Source organism: Osmerus mordax, chromosome 9, assembly GCF_038355195.1.
Source record: "Osmerus mordax isolate fOsmMor3 chromosome 9, fOsmMor3.pri, whole genome shotgun sequence".
Taxonomy (NCBI): domain Eukaryota; kingdom Metazoa; phylum Chordata; class Actinopteri; order Osmeriformes; family Osmeridae; genus Osmerus; species Osmerus mordax.
Window position 1 is genome coordinate 12,876,687 of NC_090058.1, and position 17,616 is coordinate 12,894,302.

Consider the following 17,616-nt stretch of genomic DNA (forward strand, 5'->3'; position numbering starts at 1 on the left):
ATGTTACTTTTAAATAGCTGTATAGTATTACTGCTCTACATATTTACATTTAGTCATTTAGCAGACGCTCTTATCCAGAGTGACTTACAGTAAGTACATGGACATTCTCCCCGAGGCAAGTAGGGTGAAGTGCCTTGCCCAAGGACACAACTTCATTATGCATGGCCGGGAATCGAACCAACAACCTTCTGATCAATAGCCCGACTATGTACAGTATGGCCACATGTACATTAACTCATATCTATTTGAGCGTCACTTTTTTGATAATCTCGGTATGTGTGTGTGGTGTGTCAAGAAGCCTTTCAACCGGTGATAATCAATACTTCATCACAGCAGATTACACCTCAGTAGTGTTTTGTCAGGTGATTTTCTCGCTCCTTCTAGAAATCATAGTCACATTTATTATTGCAATGCAGGCATATGGGTTATTCTCTGCTGGGGTGTATTGGCAAATGTGACACCCATGTGAGGGATGTGCTCTTGACAGTATGAGGCAAAAATGTGAAAGGGCAATTGGAGTATCTCCAGAGAGTGGGTGCTTGAAATTACTGACAGAAGAGGTTCAGCAACCTTTTGCTTCCTGTCAGAATCAATTAAGCATTTAAAATCATTCTAAAGAGTCTGTTGATTTGGAAAAGAAACGCGCTGAAAAATGGTGAATGGTGAGCAGCAGGGGTTAATTTTATTTGGTGAATGTAATGGCACATTTTACAATGATAATAGACCTGAGAGACAGCTAATATCTAGTCAAATAAGCGGCTTCCAATTAAAGGGTATTCCTGCTACACTTAAAGATCTTTTTGGAATCTGTAATTTCTCGGTCCAGGATTGCTCACACTCCTCTTGCTTGATTGCAGTTCCTATATATATATATATATATATATATATATATATATATATATATATATAGGTTGTGTTGATATTCTTGATATTAACCTTCCTTCTGCAATTTTCTCAAACCACAATATTTGACTTCCTTTGCCGATTCACTATTCAGTGCACAAGCTGCAGTTAAGACTCTTAAAGTATATTATCAAGGGATGCAAAGAGTTTCTTATCCAATTTAGACGAGACAAGTCCAGAAATCTGATTTGCCAGTCAAATAGAATGCCAGAAATGAAATTACAAAGCCTTTTGTTCTTTTCCCCCCCCCCTGACAGAGGACGATAAGATGAGCAATGGCAGTGATGAAGGTGACAGCAGAGGTAGTGGCCATCCCATATCTGGGCAGACACTAACAGGGGAGAAGGACGACAACAATAACGAGGAGTACGAGAACTATGATGAACTGGTGGCCAAGTCGCTGCTTAACCTGGGCAAGATTGCAGAGGACGCTGCCTACCGTGCTATGACAGAATCCGAGATGAACAGCAACTCCTCCAACAGCGCTGCGGAAGAAGAGGAGGACGAGGAGGACGAGGAGGACGAGGAGGACGAGGAAGGCGACGGGAGCGCCTCGCGGAAAGGTGAGCTCACTCTCGACGTGGACAGCGATGTGGTAAGGGAGACCGTGGACTCGCTCAAACTATTGGCGCAAGGCCACGGAGCAGTAATCTCAGACGACCTGGACGGACAAGGTTACGAGGATGGCATGGCTGAGAACGGCAGAGTTAACGGTAACGACTGTGCCCGTAACGGTGGGATGGGACAGAACGGGGGTAACGGCAAGGGCTCCGGTTACGGACAGCTCGTCGACGAGAGCGACGAGGAGGTTTGCCTAAGCAGTCTGGAGTGTCTTCGAAACCAGTGCTTTGACCTGGCACGCAAGCTGAGCGAGACGAAGCCCGCAGATCGCTCCGGGGCTCCCCAGCTGAACCACCTGGGAGGCGGGGAAGGCCAGCAGCACGGACACCACCAGAGCTATGGAGACTTCCAGCAGAGCCATGAGGAAAGGCGCACGCTGGAGAGGAACTACTCGGACATGGTCAACCTGATGAAGCTGGAGGAGCAGCTGAGCCCGCGCTCGAAGGCCTTCTCCAGCTGTTCCCACGACGACCGCTACCACATCCACGACCACGACGAGGACACCACCTCGGTGACGTCCGACCGCTCGGAGGAGGTGTTTGACATGACCAAGGGCAACCTTTCCCTTCTGGAGAAGGCCATAGCGCTGGAGTCAGAGCGAGCCAAGGCCATGCGGGACAAGATGGCCGCCGAGGCGGCGAGAAGAGATGGGGTGAGGTATCACCACGAGCAACATGGGTCACGGCATGGATACGGCGAGGAGAGAAAAGCACGGTTTCTCGATGGTTTGAAGAAGCCCTACTACCACAAAGGTAAGCACCACCCTTTAGACACACATAAACTCATCTCATGCAAAAGCTGACAACAAGTCAGTGACAAGCGACTCGATGCAGGTGAAATATACGTCGTTTTGATCAGGTCTTGGCTTTCCATATCCCCTCTGTGGGGACACAGACAGCCGTCTTGCATTCTGGGAAACCTTGCTATGACCCCGGGACAAGCTTTTTCAACCAATTTGGAAATTCACATTTCTGCAGTGGCGGGAGCAGCAGCAGCAGCAGCAGCTTATGTTGTTAAAATGGGCCAGCATGGCAACATCTGAGGGTAGGCTTGTCAGGCATAAGTAATGGCAATCTGCACGGCCCGTTAGGACTGCAAATCTCATCCCTGCCCATGGAGCCTAGGCTAAAGCTGCCTATTTTTAAACTCGCAGAGGGACTCTGGAAGGGGATGTCTACCAAATAGTTGCCCAGTGTCTCTGGAATGGAACCATACAGTAATGGATGGCTCCAAAAAAGGTTGTGGTGGGGTCTTTGTTTCGGGATTGTGCATTTCATATGCAGCCGAATGTATGGTAAATGGACGTTTGTTCTGGTCATTATATTCCTAGACATAGGTAAACAGGCACATTTAGGAAAATGTATTGTGTTATGTTAGTATCTACATCAGAAAATACACCAAGAAACAAGTTTGAGCTACTGGCTATTTATCACAATCTTGGCTAAGAGGTCACCAAAGTGACATTTGCAATAGTTTACTCTACTTATAGTCCTTCATTTACTTTCTATCTATGAGTCACACCAAGTCTATTACTGTCACCGTTCTCTACAAGATAAGCATTTTATAGACACTCTGGGAAGATGTCAGATAAGAGCAACAAATACGGACATTCAATAATCACAGCAGGTTCATTTGACACCTACTAAAAGGCTACACAGAGGCTAATTCAACAAGCACTCCATGGTCCCTCTGTATCTTGCTAATGTCAGTATAATGAGAATACACAAGGCAGTCGCACCACAATAACATCTCCCTCCCCCAGGCGAGATAGTGGCTGACACCAGTTGACCAGGGTTCTTGTCTGTGATCATTTTTTTGAAAGTGAGGAAGTGGATGTTTTTAGAGGGAAAGCCTGGCAGCCTGAGAAAAGCATGAGTGGATATTGAACAGTATCAGAATGACCGATAACGAACGACAAGCCCACTGACTGCACATTAATTATCTGGAGATGGTATGGTAAAGGCGGCCATTTGCTATGCAAAGCGTGGCCTGTCTTCAGCCACAATCGATATCCTCTACTTTCTAATATGCATTCCACATGGCTACCCTAGTCTCTGTGCCGCGAGGCTGCAATAGCCAAAGGTGAAGGTGCTGGTGTGTGTGTTTATGTGTGTGTGCGTGTGTGTTTATGTGTGTGTGCGTGTGCGTGTGTGTGTGTGAAGATAATTTGACTGCATCTTCTTATTGGAAACTATGGTACATGAAGCTAAGGGCACAGATTTAATCATGCTCTTTTATTACTTTACCCTCCTTGTCAGTGTGAAAATTCAGCCCAGCACTTTATATATCTTTGCTGCAGAGCCAGTCACATAGTGCCAACACCATGTGCATCCTCATGACATCCACAGAGAAAGGTCACGTATGAGAGGATAGTGAGGTGCTCATTCTGTTGTAATGAAGTATCAGTTGGATCTCTCTCTCCTGCTCATGTGTATCATCCCCCTCTCTTTGTTCTTCTCTTATTCCCCCCTCTTTCATACTGTCCTCTTCCTTCTCTACATCCCTTGGTTCAGGGTTTATTTCAGTTTTCCAGTTCGGTTGAGGTAGAGCGACTAGGTTACAGCAGCCTTTAAAACTTTAATTTGCGGTCTGTCTTTCTCCTGGCCCTGTCTGAAAGCACCTCTCTCTCTATCTCTTGCTCTCTCTCTCTCTCTCTCCGTGTCTCCCTTTCGTTCTCTCTTATTCTCTACTTGTGCGCCACCTGATATGACTTTGAAACCCCACACAAACAGTATCCCAGCTATGCTAATAGATACTTCCACGGTAATAACTATCTGTAGGGATACCAAGGTAAACATATCATGAATCCAATTCTGTTAACCTTCTAGAAGTGTCTTGAACCAGACAGAAAGGTAGTGTTTTCAATGACTATCCATTTCTCAGTTGAGGTCTCAGTTGGCATGGGATGGCATAGATGGTTTTGGGTTGTAATAGTATCTGATCAGGATTTGGGGAAAATGCATAACGAGGTTGAATAATGGAAAGACAATCCTATCCCGTGTTTATGCATATGTGTGTGCGTCTTTCCAGATCCACACTAAACATGATAGGATGTATCTATCTATACGATTGACTCTCAATTGTTTGTGAGGTTATCCAGTCAGTTAAACAAAATGCATCGACGGTGTCTTGTGTCAGAGTGAAGTATCCTGTTAATCCTTGATGTGTGGACAGTAATTGATTGAGAAACTTCACATCACTTCACAGGTAACATCTGCTGCTGCTTCATACAGCTGTGCATCCACGTCAAACAGGACTTAAAGTACAAGCTGTCAATTATTATGCCACTATCATATCTCTCCCTAAGTTATATTTGCCTGAACCACATTAAACTATATTTGTGTGTGTGTGTGTATGTGTGTATGTGTGTCCACGCACTGACCTTCACAGATCCTTCACGCTCTGAGAAGAAGGACAGCAGGTGCCCGACGCCAGGCTGTGACGGCACGGGTCATGTGACGGGCTTGTACCCTCACCACCGCAGTCTCTCCGGGTGCCCTCATAAAGACAGAGTACCACCTGAAAGTAAGCATTGCCGAGGACATATATACAGACCTTCCAGTCGTGTAGCCTATTTACCTGCCTTGCACCATTGATTTGTGTTGACATATGAGGGACTTGCATGCGCTCACAGTCTGGATGGTGTTTGCTGTGATTGTGCCTTTGTGCTCATTGTGGCTGCAGTGCTTTTGTCAGGACAGGGCTATAGCTGTACTCCCAGTGGGACTTTTGGCATGGGGTCATGGGTTCGTGTGTGCCTCTCTGTGTCTGATTGTCTCCCTAGAGTCTCATTTGATCAGGGGGAAACCTGGGGCTCGGTTCAATATATGAAGGTTAAGACAATCGATTGATTACCCGTGTGCTTTCTGTAAGTAAATCACTCATGGACAATGACATGGGGCTGGCTTTGACAAACTGAACCATAGACCTATTATTAAGTAGACTAAGCTCTATCGGGGCCTTTGTTTCATGCTGAGTAACAAGTGATCGTGCTTGAACTTAACGCATTCAGGTGGCTGGCAAGAGTAGGCCAATTGGGCTTCAGTAAGGATTGTTCTTCTACATTGTTGATTGTCGTTATGTAGAATTTAACTGGACTAAAGACATTTTTATTTCAAATTGTCATAACCTTCCTTATGTATCCTTACATATTTAGTATATTCAATGACGCAAGTTATCCTTTAGCTATCTTTAAAAAAAGTATCTTTGTATTTGGCTTCTTGAAAAAAGCTTTTTGTCTAGGCTGCTCTCTCCTCATTATAAACAATTGAAAAACGCCTGGAGAGACTTTTTTCAGAGCACTCGCACCCTTTTTGTGCGACCGATAGTTTTTCATTAACCACCAGTTAGAACACCAACTTATGATCTGCCATGACCCAGACAGCAATCAAAAAAGAAGAGGGCTTTGATAATGGCACAACAATTTGTCAGCACAAGAGATAGGCTTATCAAAACCCAACCATCAAACTCCCTCCCCTCTCACTGATATGGATACACTGTACAAATGTAATCCTACACGTTTGGGATGTTAACACCAGATTTTGATTATTCTTTTAGTTTTTGAACTTTTTTTAATGTTTTATATTCCTCTTCTATGTTTATCATGTCAAAGTAATGTTCCATTATATTTTAGAATCAGCACTACATGACAAAACAACATTGAAATTTCCACTTGAGGTGTGAGGATGGTATAAACACCATCACACACACACACACACACACATTCACCTCCTCTTGTAATCCCGTATCTTGGTTTTACCACTGAAAGAACAAGGTTTGGACGGCATGATATGGCAACAGGTTTCTGGTAAAAACAAAGTATAGATAGCCACCAGGTTGATCCTAGTTTTTGTGTGCTCAGTAGCCCCATCCCTGCAGAGAGAGAAAGCCCTGTCTCTCTCTTTCCAACATGAAGTCGAGGCGTGATGTCACACATCACTCGATCCTACAGGGCTGGCTCACGGCAATAGGAAAAGCCCAACCAGATGAACACATTTTGTCTTGCTGAGTGGCCAATGTTTTATTAATGCAAGGTATTCATTTAATTCCACAAAGTGTGGTCGAGACTGTATATATGATAAATTAATATTAAATTAGTTCTGGAATTCATTATGCCTTGTTATGTTTGCTGAATGTACCTCTTTTAGTCTAATTTCAAATAATGAATCGCTATCCCTCCGGAGGATCTTAGTTTTTGACGTTCCACGAAGAACTAGCTCTGTACCCCCGAGAACCTGAGTTTAGTGGGTATAAGATTTTCCAAGTGTATAGTGAACCAGAGCAAATTCAATTACGGAAATGTGTCCAGTCCCTTTTAGAAACGGTCAGGTAAAGCTGTGATATACATTATGCAGGATCTCTTAGGTACGCTCAGGTGACAGGCGCTGTCCAATTACCTCTACTGAGATCTAATTAGTCTGTCTGGGAGTGAAGATGACAAGGGTCAGAGTTCAACAGAGTGATAACGATGAAGCCCACTGCCAGGAGTTTGTCCCTCATGAAGGGCGTTATACACAACCCGTCCACAAATCCCCCCCTCCCTCCTTTTCAATTGGGCCCTCCTCGAAAAACATTTCATCATTAATATAATTGGTAGGTGGCTGAAGGGGCTTGCCAAGACGGAGATGGTTTTAATGATCAACTGTTTTGAAGGCGGCAGTTCTATTGCAGAGCTGTTCTGTCCGTCTGGCATGATCGATTGTATCCAGGCATTTACGATGCACGCTTGTTCATTGTTGACTTTTTCGGTTCTCTTGCATGCTCCCTGCTGCTTCCCCTTCCTCTATCCTTTTGTTCTACAAGTCTGAAATGACTTCCTTTTCTTCACAATCTCCAACCCTGAGTACTGATCGTGAAAGAACTACACGAAGAATAATGGCTCAAATCTGTACCTTTACTGAGTACTGTACCTTTAAGACTAGTGTTTTTCTGGGTGAAGGAAGGAGGTCAGTTCACATTGTAGGGGCATAGTCCTATTTGTGCTAATAATCAAACTGCCTTGTCACTAATGGAATTCAGGTCTGATTGTGGGGCTCCTAACCCCCCTCCCCCTGTCTCTTGCTATCTCCTGTCTGTCTGTCAAGTTCTTGCTATGTATGAGAATGTTCTTAAGTGTCCTACGCCCGGCTGCACGGGACGCGGCCATGTCAATAGCAACAGGAACTCTCATAGAAGGTGAGTGTTTTAGTGGCCATTTTGGAAACATCTGCGATGCATCCCCCCTTTTTCTTTTGGTTAACTGGTGTTTGGTTCGATTGAATGGCTGGTGTCCTATGGTACTTCTGTGTCCTTTTCTGGTCACACGTATTTTTTTGTTTTGTTTTGTTAATATTAACGTACTTTTGAAAGTATTGATGTGATTGATGTTTTATGTTTCAAAGTCATCTCCATTCGATGCACCATCTATATGCACCATGGCATCGGAAAAAAAACACACCAATGTCAAAGATGCAAATCAAGTTGAAGTGCAATACTCCTTAAATACATCCCTTAAAAAGTGTTCAGAGCCGACAAGCGGCAGGCTTGGTGAGCGGAACTAAAATAACAGCTCTAAAGCCTTTGCTGTCAGACAGAGAGAGAGCGAGGTGACAGTGAGAGAGAGGTGTCGCCCACAGCAGATGCTCTGGGAGGCTGGGGCGTAGCGGCAGCCATTAGCACCTCTCTGCCTCTCAGCCGGGGGGGAAGAGCGAGGCTACCGACCTGGGAAGACAGCAGCATCTCCGCGCTGTGCCCCTAGTCACACTCGCTACAAAGACCGAGGCGCGCCCTCTTGTCTTAGGCGCACACAGAGAGACGCGCACACACGCCGAGAGGCACATGCTCACGAGGACCTGTTTGCTTTCGCACACACATGCACGCATGCAACACAAGCACGCACACTCCCACTGACAGGTACTTAGACCTTGTGAACAGGCTTCACACTCCACCTGCTCTGTGTTCCGGCCAGTGTCGAAGACACTCCACCGAGACCTGACCCTTGCAACATTTGGGCAAATCAGGATTTGGAAAATTGCTAGGACGTATGAAATGAATTAGAAAATAGCAATATGTTAGTTAGGGTTTTTTAAATGTTGCTGTTTAGCACTATCTCGAACTATTATTGAGGAACAAGATGTTCCTCGATAATAGATTACGTTTTTACCTTAGAAGGTGTGCACATGTACTTTGTCCATGTGTAAGTGTCTTTTCTGTAGCCACTAATCTACAAATAAGCAAGCTGTTGCCAATGGTATTGTTATTGAAAGATTGTGGAAATAAATAATTGAAGGGACTTTGCTAATATATGCTGAAATCTTCAAGAAAAGGGCATTCAGACAGACAGACCGTCCATCAATCCTGTTGTCTTTATGGTGACCAACCCACTCAGCCTTCTTTCAACTGTCCCTCTAGTTTATCAGGGTGTCCCATTGCTGCAGCGGAGAAGCTGGTCAAAGCGCAGGAGAAACATCAGGGTTGTGATGGCTCCAAGTCCAACCAGGCCTCTGACCGCGTACTAAGGTACTGTTCACTAGTGTTCACCAGTCAGTCCTGAAGTCATCTTTACTACTGTCAGGACCTATTAGACTGATTCAATATTTATTTGATTCAATGTACAAGATGGCTAGTGTGTCCCATTTGTCTAGTACTGTAACATAGACTATCTGATTTGACCTTAGTCTTTCTTGAATCTACTTTAGGGATACTCTTTAAGTAACGTTGATAGCATTTGATAGTGTTAGCAAGTGGTTTTCCATATTTTTTTGTAGCATTAGGGGGGTTGCTGTGTTTGTTTGATTTGTTGTCTATTGATCTACTGGAAATAGTTTGGATGAGCAGTATACACATTGCTGTATCCATCCATACCAAATAAAAAGAAATTGGACTCATTCATCATGGTCAATATGCAATCATTTGCACAAACAGTTCCTCGATTATTATTATAACGCAACTATGTAGACGTCACTGGTACATGAAACATTTTTCTAATTAAACTGCAATAGAAATGCAGTATATTGCATTCCATTCATATGTAAGAAATGAATAATGAGTCATTTGATTAAAAAAATACATACATAAATCTACTACATTTATCATGAGCTAGATATGAGTTTGGAATCGTTTTTAACTTGTAATGATGATTACTAAAAGGCTAACCGATTGTAAAGGTATATGCTGTCTGTAAATAAAGCAATCTGACATGTCTGTATGTTACTGTAGTTCCATATTCCACAGATGACGTTTTTTTTTTATTGGAAAGAAATCCTATGAAAGTTGACTTTTGCTCTGGGCAATGCCCTTCCTACTTTCTGCCTCCCCCTCTTGTGCTCCATCCTCCTTTACCCCTACCCCCTGCCTCTCTATCCTTCCCCTGAGCGATGTTCAGTGCCTCTGTCCAACCTCCACCCCCTCGTGGTTTATTTTCCAGGCCTATGTGCTTTGTAAAACAGCTGGAGATCCCACAGTACGGTTACAAGAACAACGTCTCCACCAGTACGCCCCGCTCCAACCTGGCCAAGGAGCTGGAGAAGTACTCCAAGACCAGCTTTGACTACAGCGCCTTTGAAAACCACCACCACAACAACGTCTTCGGCAAACGGGCCATTGCACCCAAGGTCCATTGCCGGGACACGTCTCCTAAAGGATATGACGGTATGGTTCTTCCTTTGAGGATGTATAGAATGAAGAAAACACTACGGTGTCTGCCATACTTCCTGTCAAATGAAATGAGGGTGGTAACTGAAATCCCAAAATGATGACTTTGATCGAACGGTAGATAATGAGATCCTCAGAGCTTCACCGTGAATCCAAATGGCCGTAACTCTTTTTATTCCTACATCCCGCAGCCAAGCGCTACTGCAAGAATTCCAGCTCTGCTAGCAGCACACCCAGCACCTACGCCCCCAGCAGTAGCAGCAGTAGCCTGAGCTGTGGAGGAGGAGGAGGAGGAGGAGGTGGTGGTGGAGGAGAAGGAGGCAGCAGCGCCAGCAGCACCTGCAGCAAGAGCAGCTTTGACTACACCCACGACATGGAGGCTGCCCATATGGCCGCCACCGCCATCCTCAACCTGTCCACGCGTTGCCGGGAGATGCCCCACGGGCTGGGGGGCAAGACCCAGGACCTGTGCTCACGGGTAGGCATGTTCTCCTTGAATGTTTATGTTCTCTCTGGATTTCTGGAGGCTATTTGTTCCAGAAGGCATTGGTGTGGTTGTTTGGGGTTCTCAAAGTTGGGTATGGTTGGAGGGAGTGGAGAGTTATTTCTCATTCAAAGGATACTTTAGGTTAAGAGGGTTCCTCGTGTGTTTTTTTTAACAATAGGACACAACCTGACATTCGTTGGATTTACTCGGGTCTACTACTTGACCACAGTCACATTGACAACCAAACCTCTCAAGTCTCTCCCTCTGCATGTCGCCTGTCACATTGCCTAATGTGCACAGTGATGAGTGAGAATGATAGCATCTCTTTAGCTTCTTCGTTAAAAAGATATCGGCAACTGCATTCGAAAGTACACCCGAGCTCAGCAGCAGCATCCTCCCCCCCCCTCGGGGATAAGATACGGAGCACGACAGGATGTGGGAGGCATCGTTGACACCATGTGAGCCCAATATGTCATTTAAGGGAGATAAGGTGGCAGTATTATCAACGCGCAGACACCAACGCAGTAAATGTGCGGGGTGGGAGGGAGAAAGCGAGGTAGGGAGAGCGGGAGAAGGAGACAGGAAGCGTGGTGGAGGGCTAATGGAATCCTGGCACTAATGTTGATGGTCTGGAGGAAGAATGGATGGAGAAAGAAACGGCAAAGAGAGGAGAGGAGCGAGAGAAACAAGAGAGAGAGGAAACGATGGGAACGAAGAAAGGAGAGCGGCGATGCAAAGGGAGAGGAGAAATAGACACAGGCATAAACATAAACGGAGGGGGGGGGGGGGGGGGTGTACACAACAAAGTGCAGAGGAGTGGAATGGAGAGAATGGGGATAAATAGCCCAAAGCAGTTCAGGACTTCCCCTCTTTACATCCATTTGTCATTCAGGCGTCTCTCAGTCTGTCCATCTGCTCCAGACAGGCAGGCAGGGTGCTCCCAGGCAGAGGTAGGGAGGAGGCAGACGGGCCATATCAAAGTGATTCATCATCCCTCTTTCATCCAAACACCGGATCCTTCGTCATTGTGTCGTTTCTCCCCTCGCCACGTTTTGTGTGGTGCTGTCCAGCTTGTCAACATGTCCATTGTTGTCTCCCCTCACAGCTGTGCCGTTCTGTTTGCAGGCAGGCAGTCAGACCGACGTAAAGAGAGAGAGGCAGAGACTGGGCACGGGAGAGCGAGAGACAGAGAGAGACAGTCGTGGGTCTGGTTTTATTTCGAGAGGCTCGGGGAGACATGAGGAAGTAATGCATGGATGTAGCCCTCGCAGCCCTCATGCTGTGCCCTGGCCACTTCCTCCCAGTGTTGCCATAGTAACAGGTCAGGGGTCACCCCTGGGTCAGATGCAGAGTTGGTGGGTGTGTAATGAGAAGTGGAGGGAGAGGGTGCATGCTACAATTTAACTTATTTGATGTGATGGGGTTGGTCATATGCATAGGATTGCATCATACTCTTAACATGGAGGGGTAGTCAGCCCCCCTTACACAGTGATGTATACACACACACGCACACATATATATATATATATATATATATATATATATATATTTACATTTATTTAAAGTGCAGTATGTACTGCATAATTTGCCATGCAAGTACTTCAGCAGGCTCAGTGTGTACATTTCTACTCTTTCCATCTCTACCTCACTTCTCGGACTCAAAAGTGATCGCTATCTCTTTGCATCGTCTTCCATCCCTCGTTCCCTCTCTCCCTGCAATCTCTCTGTTCGTCCTCCCTCCCTCGCCCCCTCCCGTTTTCTTTTCAGCTTCTAGCCTAGCCTCAAAGGTTGTCATTAAAGGAGGAGGAAAGCAGCTTAGCGACAAAACCACATGAAGAAGGGCATATAAGTGTATGGCCCAGTGTGTCAGTGCCCAAGCCAGCGGGAGATGGACTGAGATCCTGATGCGCTTGACCCTGGCATTGCCTAGCACCGCGGTCATGCCAGATGAGCCAGTTACATTTCACTGAGTGACCGCCAGCAAGGGGACATGGATGGGGACGACAGGGGTCTGTGTTTGTGACAGAGAAAAACAGGGCTTTGACAATCTACTCTTAAACGATGCAACGTGAAATAATTTGCATCATTTGTTGTTGCCATTGTTGGAGACACCTGTGTAGACTATTTTCGCTGTGTTGCCGGTTTGTTTGTTTTTCTTGCTTGTTTCTTTCTCTTTCTTCTCAAACGACCGATGTGCTCAAGTGGCCAGTTAATAATGTCTCATATCAGAAGGTGTTTGAAAAGGAATGTACTTCCCAAAAAGTTTAGTCAGTAGATATAAAAAGAAAGAACACAATCGATGACCACGACAGTTGGAGATGTTGTGGGTCGGTGCATCTTCAGATCCCATCATCATTTGGTTTCAAGCCCTAAATCCAGCTGCCTCTTCTCCCGTGAGTCAATCTGCATTCACTGCAACGGGTCCTGTACCATGGTGCGGTGGCGGCAGCACAGGAAGAACATCCGGTCTTCAGGGACGGTTGTCGGGTGGAATCACCATTAGAAAAGGGTTTCCTTCACCCGCTAGAGGAGGATGAGGTGGAGCAGGGAGTTGAAAGGAAAAAGGGTGGAGAAGAAGAGGAGATGTGAGGGTTAGGGATGTTAAGAAGGTGCAAGGGATAGGGTAACTAAACAGACACCTTGTACATACGTGCACAAACTCATCCACCTTGCCCCCAACGGTACATCGTTTAGCAAATTTGCACCTGATGCTTATCAAGCTAAAAAAAAAAGAAAGAAATCATGAAAGCAAAATATTTTAAAGGGAAGAATCATATTTGAGTGTTCAAGCATCCCCTGATTGAGTCTGGATTTGTCCTAGTACACAGGATTCACTCTATTTTTGGTTGACTGGCAGTGGCAGCCCAACACACATTCTGCCCCTGCAGCTGCCCATCGTTGCCCTCTCGTCAACCTCTAACCCTCACCCCTCAGTCCCTACCGATGTCCGTTCAAATCATCCTCACACATACCCACACGCGCACATACACACAAACATACACATAGATCAACAAAGAAATATGCGCAAAGACTCTCTCACTCACACACACACACTTATACACTTCCTAACACACACAAGCCTTAGTGTGTGGGGCACTCTGGGGCATGCTGGGGCACTCTGGGGCACTCTGGGGCACTACTGTATTTAGAGGTGAGAATTTTTTTAAAGTGAAATAGGGTGAGACCCACTCAATTTCCTGAATTATTCAGACAACATACATTCAGGGTCGGGGCAACCTGCACTGGTTGAACTCACCCTTTGCCACAGACAACAAGGTCTTTCCCGCCGGGGGGGAAAGTTTCCAGTCTACAGCATGTCAGCATTCCGTAGACCCAATCAATTGTATCAAATCAAGTTCCCCTCTCCTCTCCCCGTTCTTCATATCTCCCTCTCACGTCCATCCCCAACCCTCCCTCCCTCCAGAACCCGGCCCTAGACGTGGATGAGAACGGAACGTTGGACCTGAGTATGAATAAGCGCCAGGGGGCCGTGGGGTCGGTACTGACCCCTCTAGAACCCATGTCTCCGCAGAGACAGGCCATGATGGGGTCCCGCTGCTACGGCCTAGGGGACACAGACTGCTGGGATCTGCCTGTGGACTACACCAAGATCAAGCGCATCGACGAGGATGACAAAGAGGTACCGACAGCACTTCTGAACGGGGGTTGGCAGGAGGGATGAGAAGGAGAAGGGTGGTGCGGTGAAAGATGATTGGTGGGTATGAAAATGATGGTGGGGATGGGGATGGTGGAGGTGATGGTCGTGATGACAACACTGATGGTGTTGATGAAGATAATCATATGGGAAATGAAGCATCTAATCTCCATTGAACTGCTATAATGACAGTAGATTCTACAGTACTATCCAAAGATTAGACTGGACCTGCGGTCTCAAAATCCAGACTGCCTTCCTTATCTGACTTGCAGGTGAATTTGGGATTATTGGAAGTCGGAGTTCAAGGAAATTAAAGCCTATTTGTATGTTAACGTGCGCCAGCCTTTTCGAGCCAGAATATCTGCCTTTTTTTTTGGATCATGCCCCCTGCATGCTGCGTTTCTGTTTTTACCTCTGCTTCTCACCAAAAGGAATTATGCAAAATAGCACCTTGGGAGGGAATCTAAATTGCTCATCTCATCAAATAACAGCTGGATATCAATGCTGATGGTGTGTGTGTGTGTGTGTTTATGTTTTTGCTCGTCTGTCTTGTCTGTCTTGTCTGTCATTGTGCAATGCCTGTGAGGATGCATTGCCAAGTGACCTAACCTGATGCTGCAGTTGATATCCAGCACGATGGATAACGTGGGCTGTGTCTATAGGGGCCTTTACTGTACGTACAGGCGGGAAACCACAGCACCCCGACAGGCTGCTTGCACTGCAGACAAAGCACCCCCCCGACCAGACAAGGTTACATGATGTACGACCTCACCACAGTTCCATCTGGTGGGAAATAGGTGTAACTGCAACATGAAACTGCGCCAACTCCCAAATTCAGATTCCATTGTGTAGAGCACAGCAACAGAGATAAGTGGGTGGGTCTTCATGCAAGAGAGAAAAGCAGGGAGACCCCCACACCGACTGCTTTTACTGAATATATATATTTTTAATATACACTATTTCCTGGAACCTTCACAGACTTTGTGAGGTTCTCTAAATGTCTCTGTTTAAAGGAGATGCCATTCCTGGTCTTGGCACCTCAGGACTATGTACAGACCACTGTCACTCCCTATTAACCTCCAGTGTTCAGCTGGTAGCTTCTGTCAAGCTGCCTATGCTTGTTACCCCCAGAATCTTCCATGGTATAAATCTCAGGACATCTTTGATGCCAAAACCACCAGTATTGATGGTTTGATATCCTTTGCAAATTTCTTTCTTCAGCACTCCTCTTTTCCTCCTCCTTTTTTCTTTGTTCTTCTCTCCAATTGTTCCCCTTCAGTCTTATCTATCTTTATTTGTTATACATTGATTGCTATTTTTTTTCTCCTGTCTCTCTTTTCTCTCTCTCTCTCTCTCTCTCTCTCTCTCTCTCTCTCTCTCTCCCTCTCGCTCTCTCTCTCTCACTCCCCCTTTCTCCATCTCTCCTCTCTCTCTCACTCCCTCTCGCTCTCTCTCTCTCTCTCTCTCTCTCTCTCTCTCTCTCTCCTCTCGCTCTCTCTCTCTCTCACTCCCTCTCTCTCACTCCCTCTCGCTCTCTCTCTCTCACTCCCCCTTTCTCCATCTCTCCTCTCTCTCACTCCCTCTCTCTCTCTCTCTCTCTCTCACTCACTCTCTCTCTCTCTCTCTTTCTCTCACTCCCCCTTTCTCCATCTCTCCTCTCTCTCTCTCTCTCTCTCTCCATCTCTCTCTCTCTCCCCTCTCTACTAGCCTGATGACCTGGACCCCTTCCATGACCTCCTGGATGATCGGCAGTACTCCAGTGACGTCACTATGTCCAGCTCCAAGTCCAAGTACATTCACTGCAAGGAGAGCAAGAAGGACCTGATAACGTAAGCCTGCACCAGGAGGCCATGTACTGGACTGTACCCTCATTCCATCCACTGCCCCTCCCTCCATGTGTGCTTCTCTTCTCCTTTTTGGCAAATTTCGCTTTTTATCCGTTTGTTTGTTTTCCTCTCTGGGGCTTTGGTTCAGAGAATCCCACCCACACACCTTTTCTTGGCACAATCGGCGATGCTGCATGCTACATTCGCATCGTAATATTCCAGCAACCTCTCGTCGTCTTGTCAGGTCTTGGGTGAGGTTTAGTTAGCTACTGGCCATTTTGTGATTTGTTATTTTCATCCCACATCATCATAAAACATCATTAGCTTCTTTATGTTGCAGTTGCTAACTAAGGTGTCTCACAAACAAAATCAAAATCACTACAGAAAGTGAAGCTAAACTGGAAACAATTAAATCACTTAATACTTAATACATTTTAACCTTATTTATTTTGGTTTCGGGTTTTTATTAAAATCTATCTGTTTTCTGGTAACAGATGTCCAACACCTGGGTGTGATGGAAGTGGTCACGTGACCGGAAATTACACGTCACATAGAAGGTGTGACTTTCTTTTTGTCTTTTGATGGATCTTCACAGTCTCTCCAAATTATTGTTTTCAGCTTACCTCGACTATCTACAATCAATCAAGTCAATCTACAGTATAGAGTATCTCTTTAGTGTTAACCCTTTCAGTATGAGCCCCAGGGTATTTTCACACTTATAACACCGTTTTTTAATGCATAAATGTGTTTTATGCAATTATTCCTGAAAACTTCTGAAAAATAATACAAAAACATTTACAGAGAAATATCTCGAAATAAGAAATGGTGGTAAGTTGTTCATGTAAAGCAAAAGACCTTTATCTTATTACAAATAATTGGGTTCATTCACTTGATTATACATTTACATAAACTTTTCTTTATCAGCTCCCCTGCACTTGCATCATGGCTTTAAAGCATTTCCAGTCAAAGTGTGTCTAAGTGTTGTGTATATTGCTTTTTGTCTGTGTCATCTTGTGTTGCAGTAATTGTTTTCTTCATCGGGTGTTTTGGCTCACTATTGTTAACCTGCTATATCTTCCAGTCTCTCCGGCTGTCCTTTAGCTGACAAAAGCATTAGAAGTATGATGGCCACCAATGCGCAAGAGCTCAAGTAAGGCATGATATGATATATTCATAAGCTTTTTTTTTACTTACACTATTTGCATGTTACTACAATGTTAAGAGTGATGTTTCCTTAGTTTTGAGGTAAGTTCAAGAAATAGTGTGAAACAGAGGTCCTTTTGGTTATTTTGTCTTTTGTTAAGAGTTTATGTGTGATAGAGGATGTGTGTGTGTGTGTGTGCTGTAGACCCTGAGTCGTGTTTGTGTTTTCTGTCCCAGGTGCCCGACACCGGGGTGCGATGGTTCGGGGCATATCACTGGTAATTACGCCTCACACAGAAGGTAAGACGCACACACACTCCAAACACCCCTTATAACAGATGTGACTACTG

General features: G+C 45.4%; 1 protein-coding gene across 3 annotated transcripts in view; it reads left to right on the forward strand.

Annotated features, from left to right (window-relative positions):
* The window catches only part of myt1lb (myelin transcription factor 1-like, b), a 45,617-nt gene that overhangs the window by 22,111 nt on the left and 5,890 nt on the right, over nucleotides 1-17,616 (forward strand). The window contains exons 5-14 of one of the 3 annotated variants that reach the window (XM_067242923.1): nucleotides 1,247-2,276; nucleotides 4,915-5,049; nucleotides 7,608-7,698; nucleotides 8,914-9,021; nucleotides 9,929-10,152; nucleotides 10,347-10,633; nucleotides 14,067-14,291; nucleotides 16,005-16,126; nucleotides 17,205-17,273; nucleotides 17,504-17,566. In XM_067242923.1, the coding sequence (XP_067099024.1) occupies nucleotides 1,247-2,276; nucleotides 4,915-5,049; nucleotides 7,608-7,698; nucleotides 8,914-9,021; nucleotides 9,929-10,152; nucleotides 10,347-10,633; nucleotides 14,067-14,291; nucleotides 16,005-16,126; nucleotides 17,205-17,273; nucleotides 17,504-17,566 (2,354 nt within the window). Of the gene's footprint in view, nucleotides 1-1,200; nucleotides 2,277-4,914; nucleotides 5,050-7,607; nucleotides 7,699-8,913; nucleotides 9,022-9,928; nucleotides 10,153-10,346; nucleotides 10,634-14,066; nucleotides 14,292-16,004; nucleotides 16,127-17,204; nucleotides 17,274-17,503; nucleotides 17,567-17,616 lie in introns of all 3 variants that reach the window. The other 2 variants (XM_067242922.1, XM_067242921.1) reach the window with 2 other exon arrangements.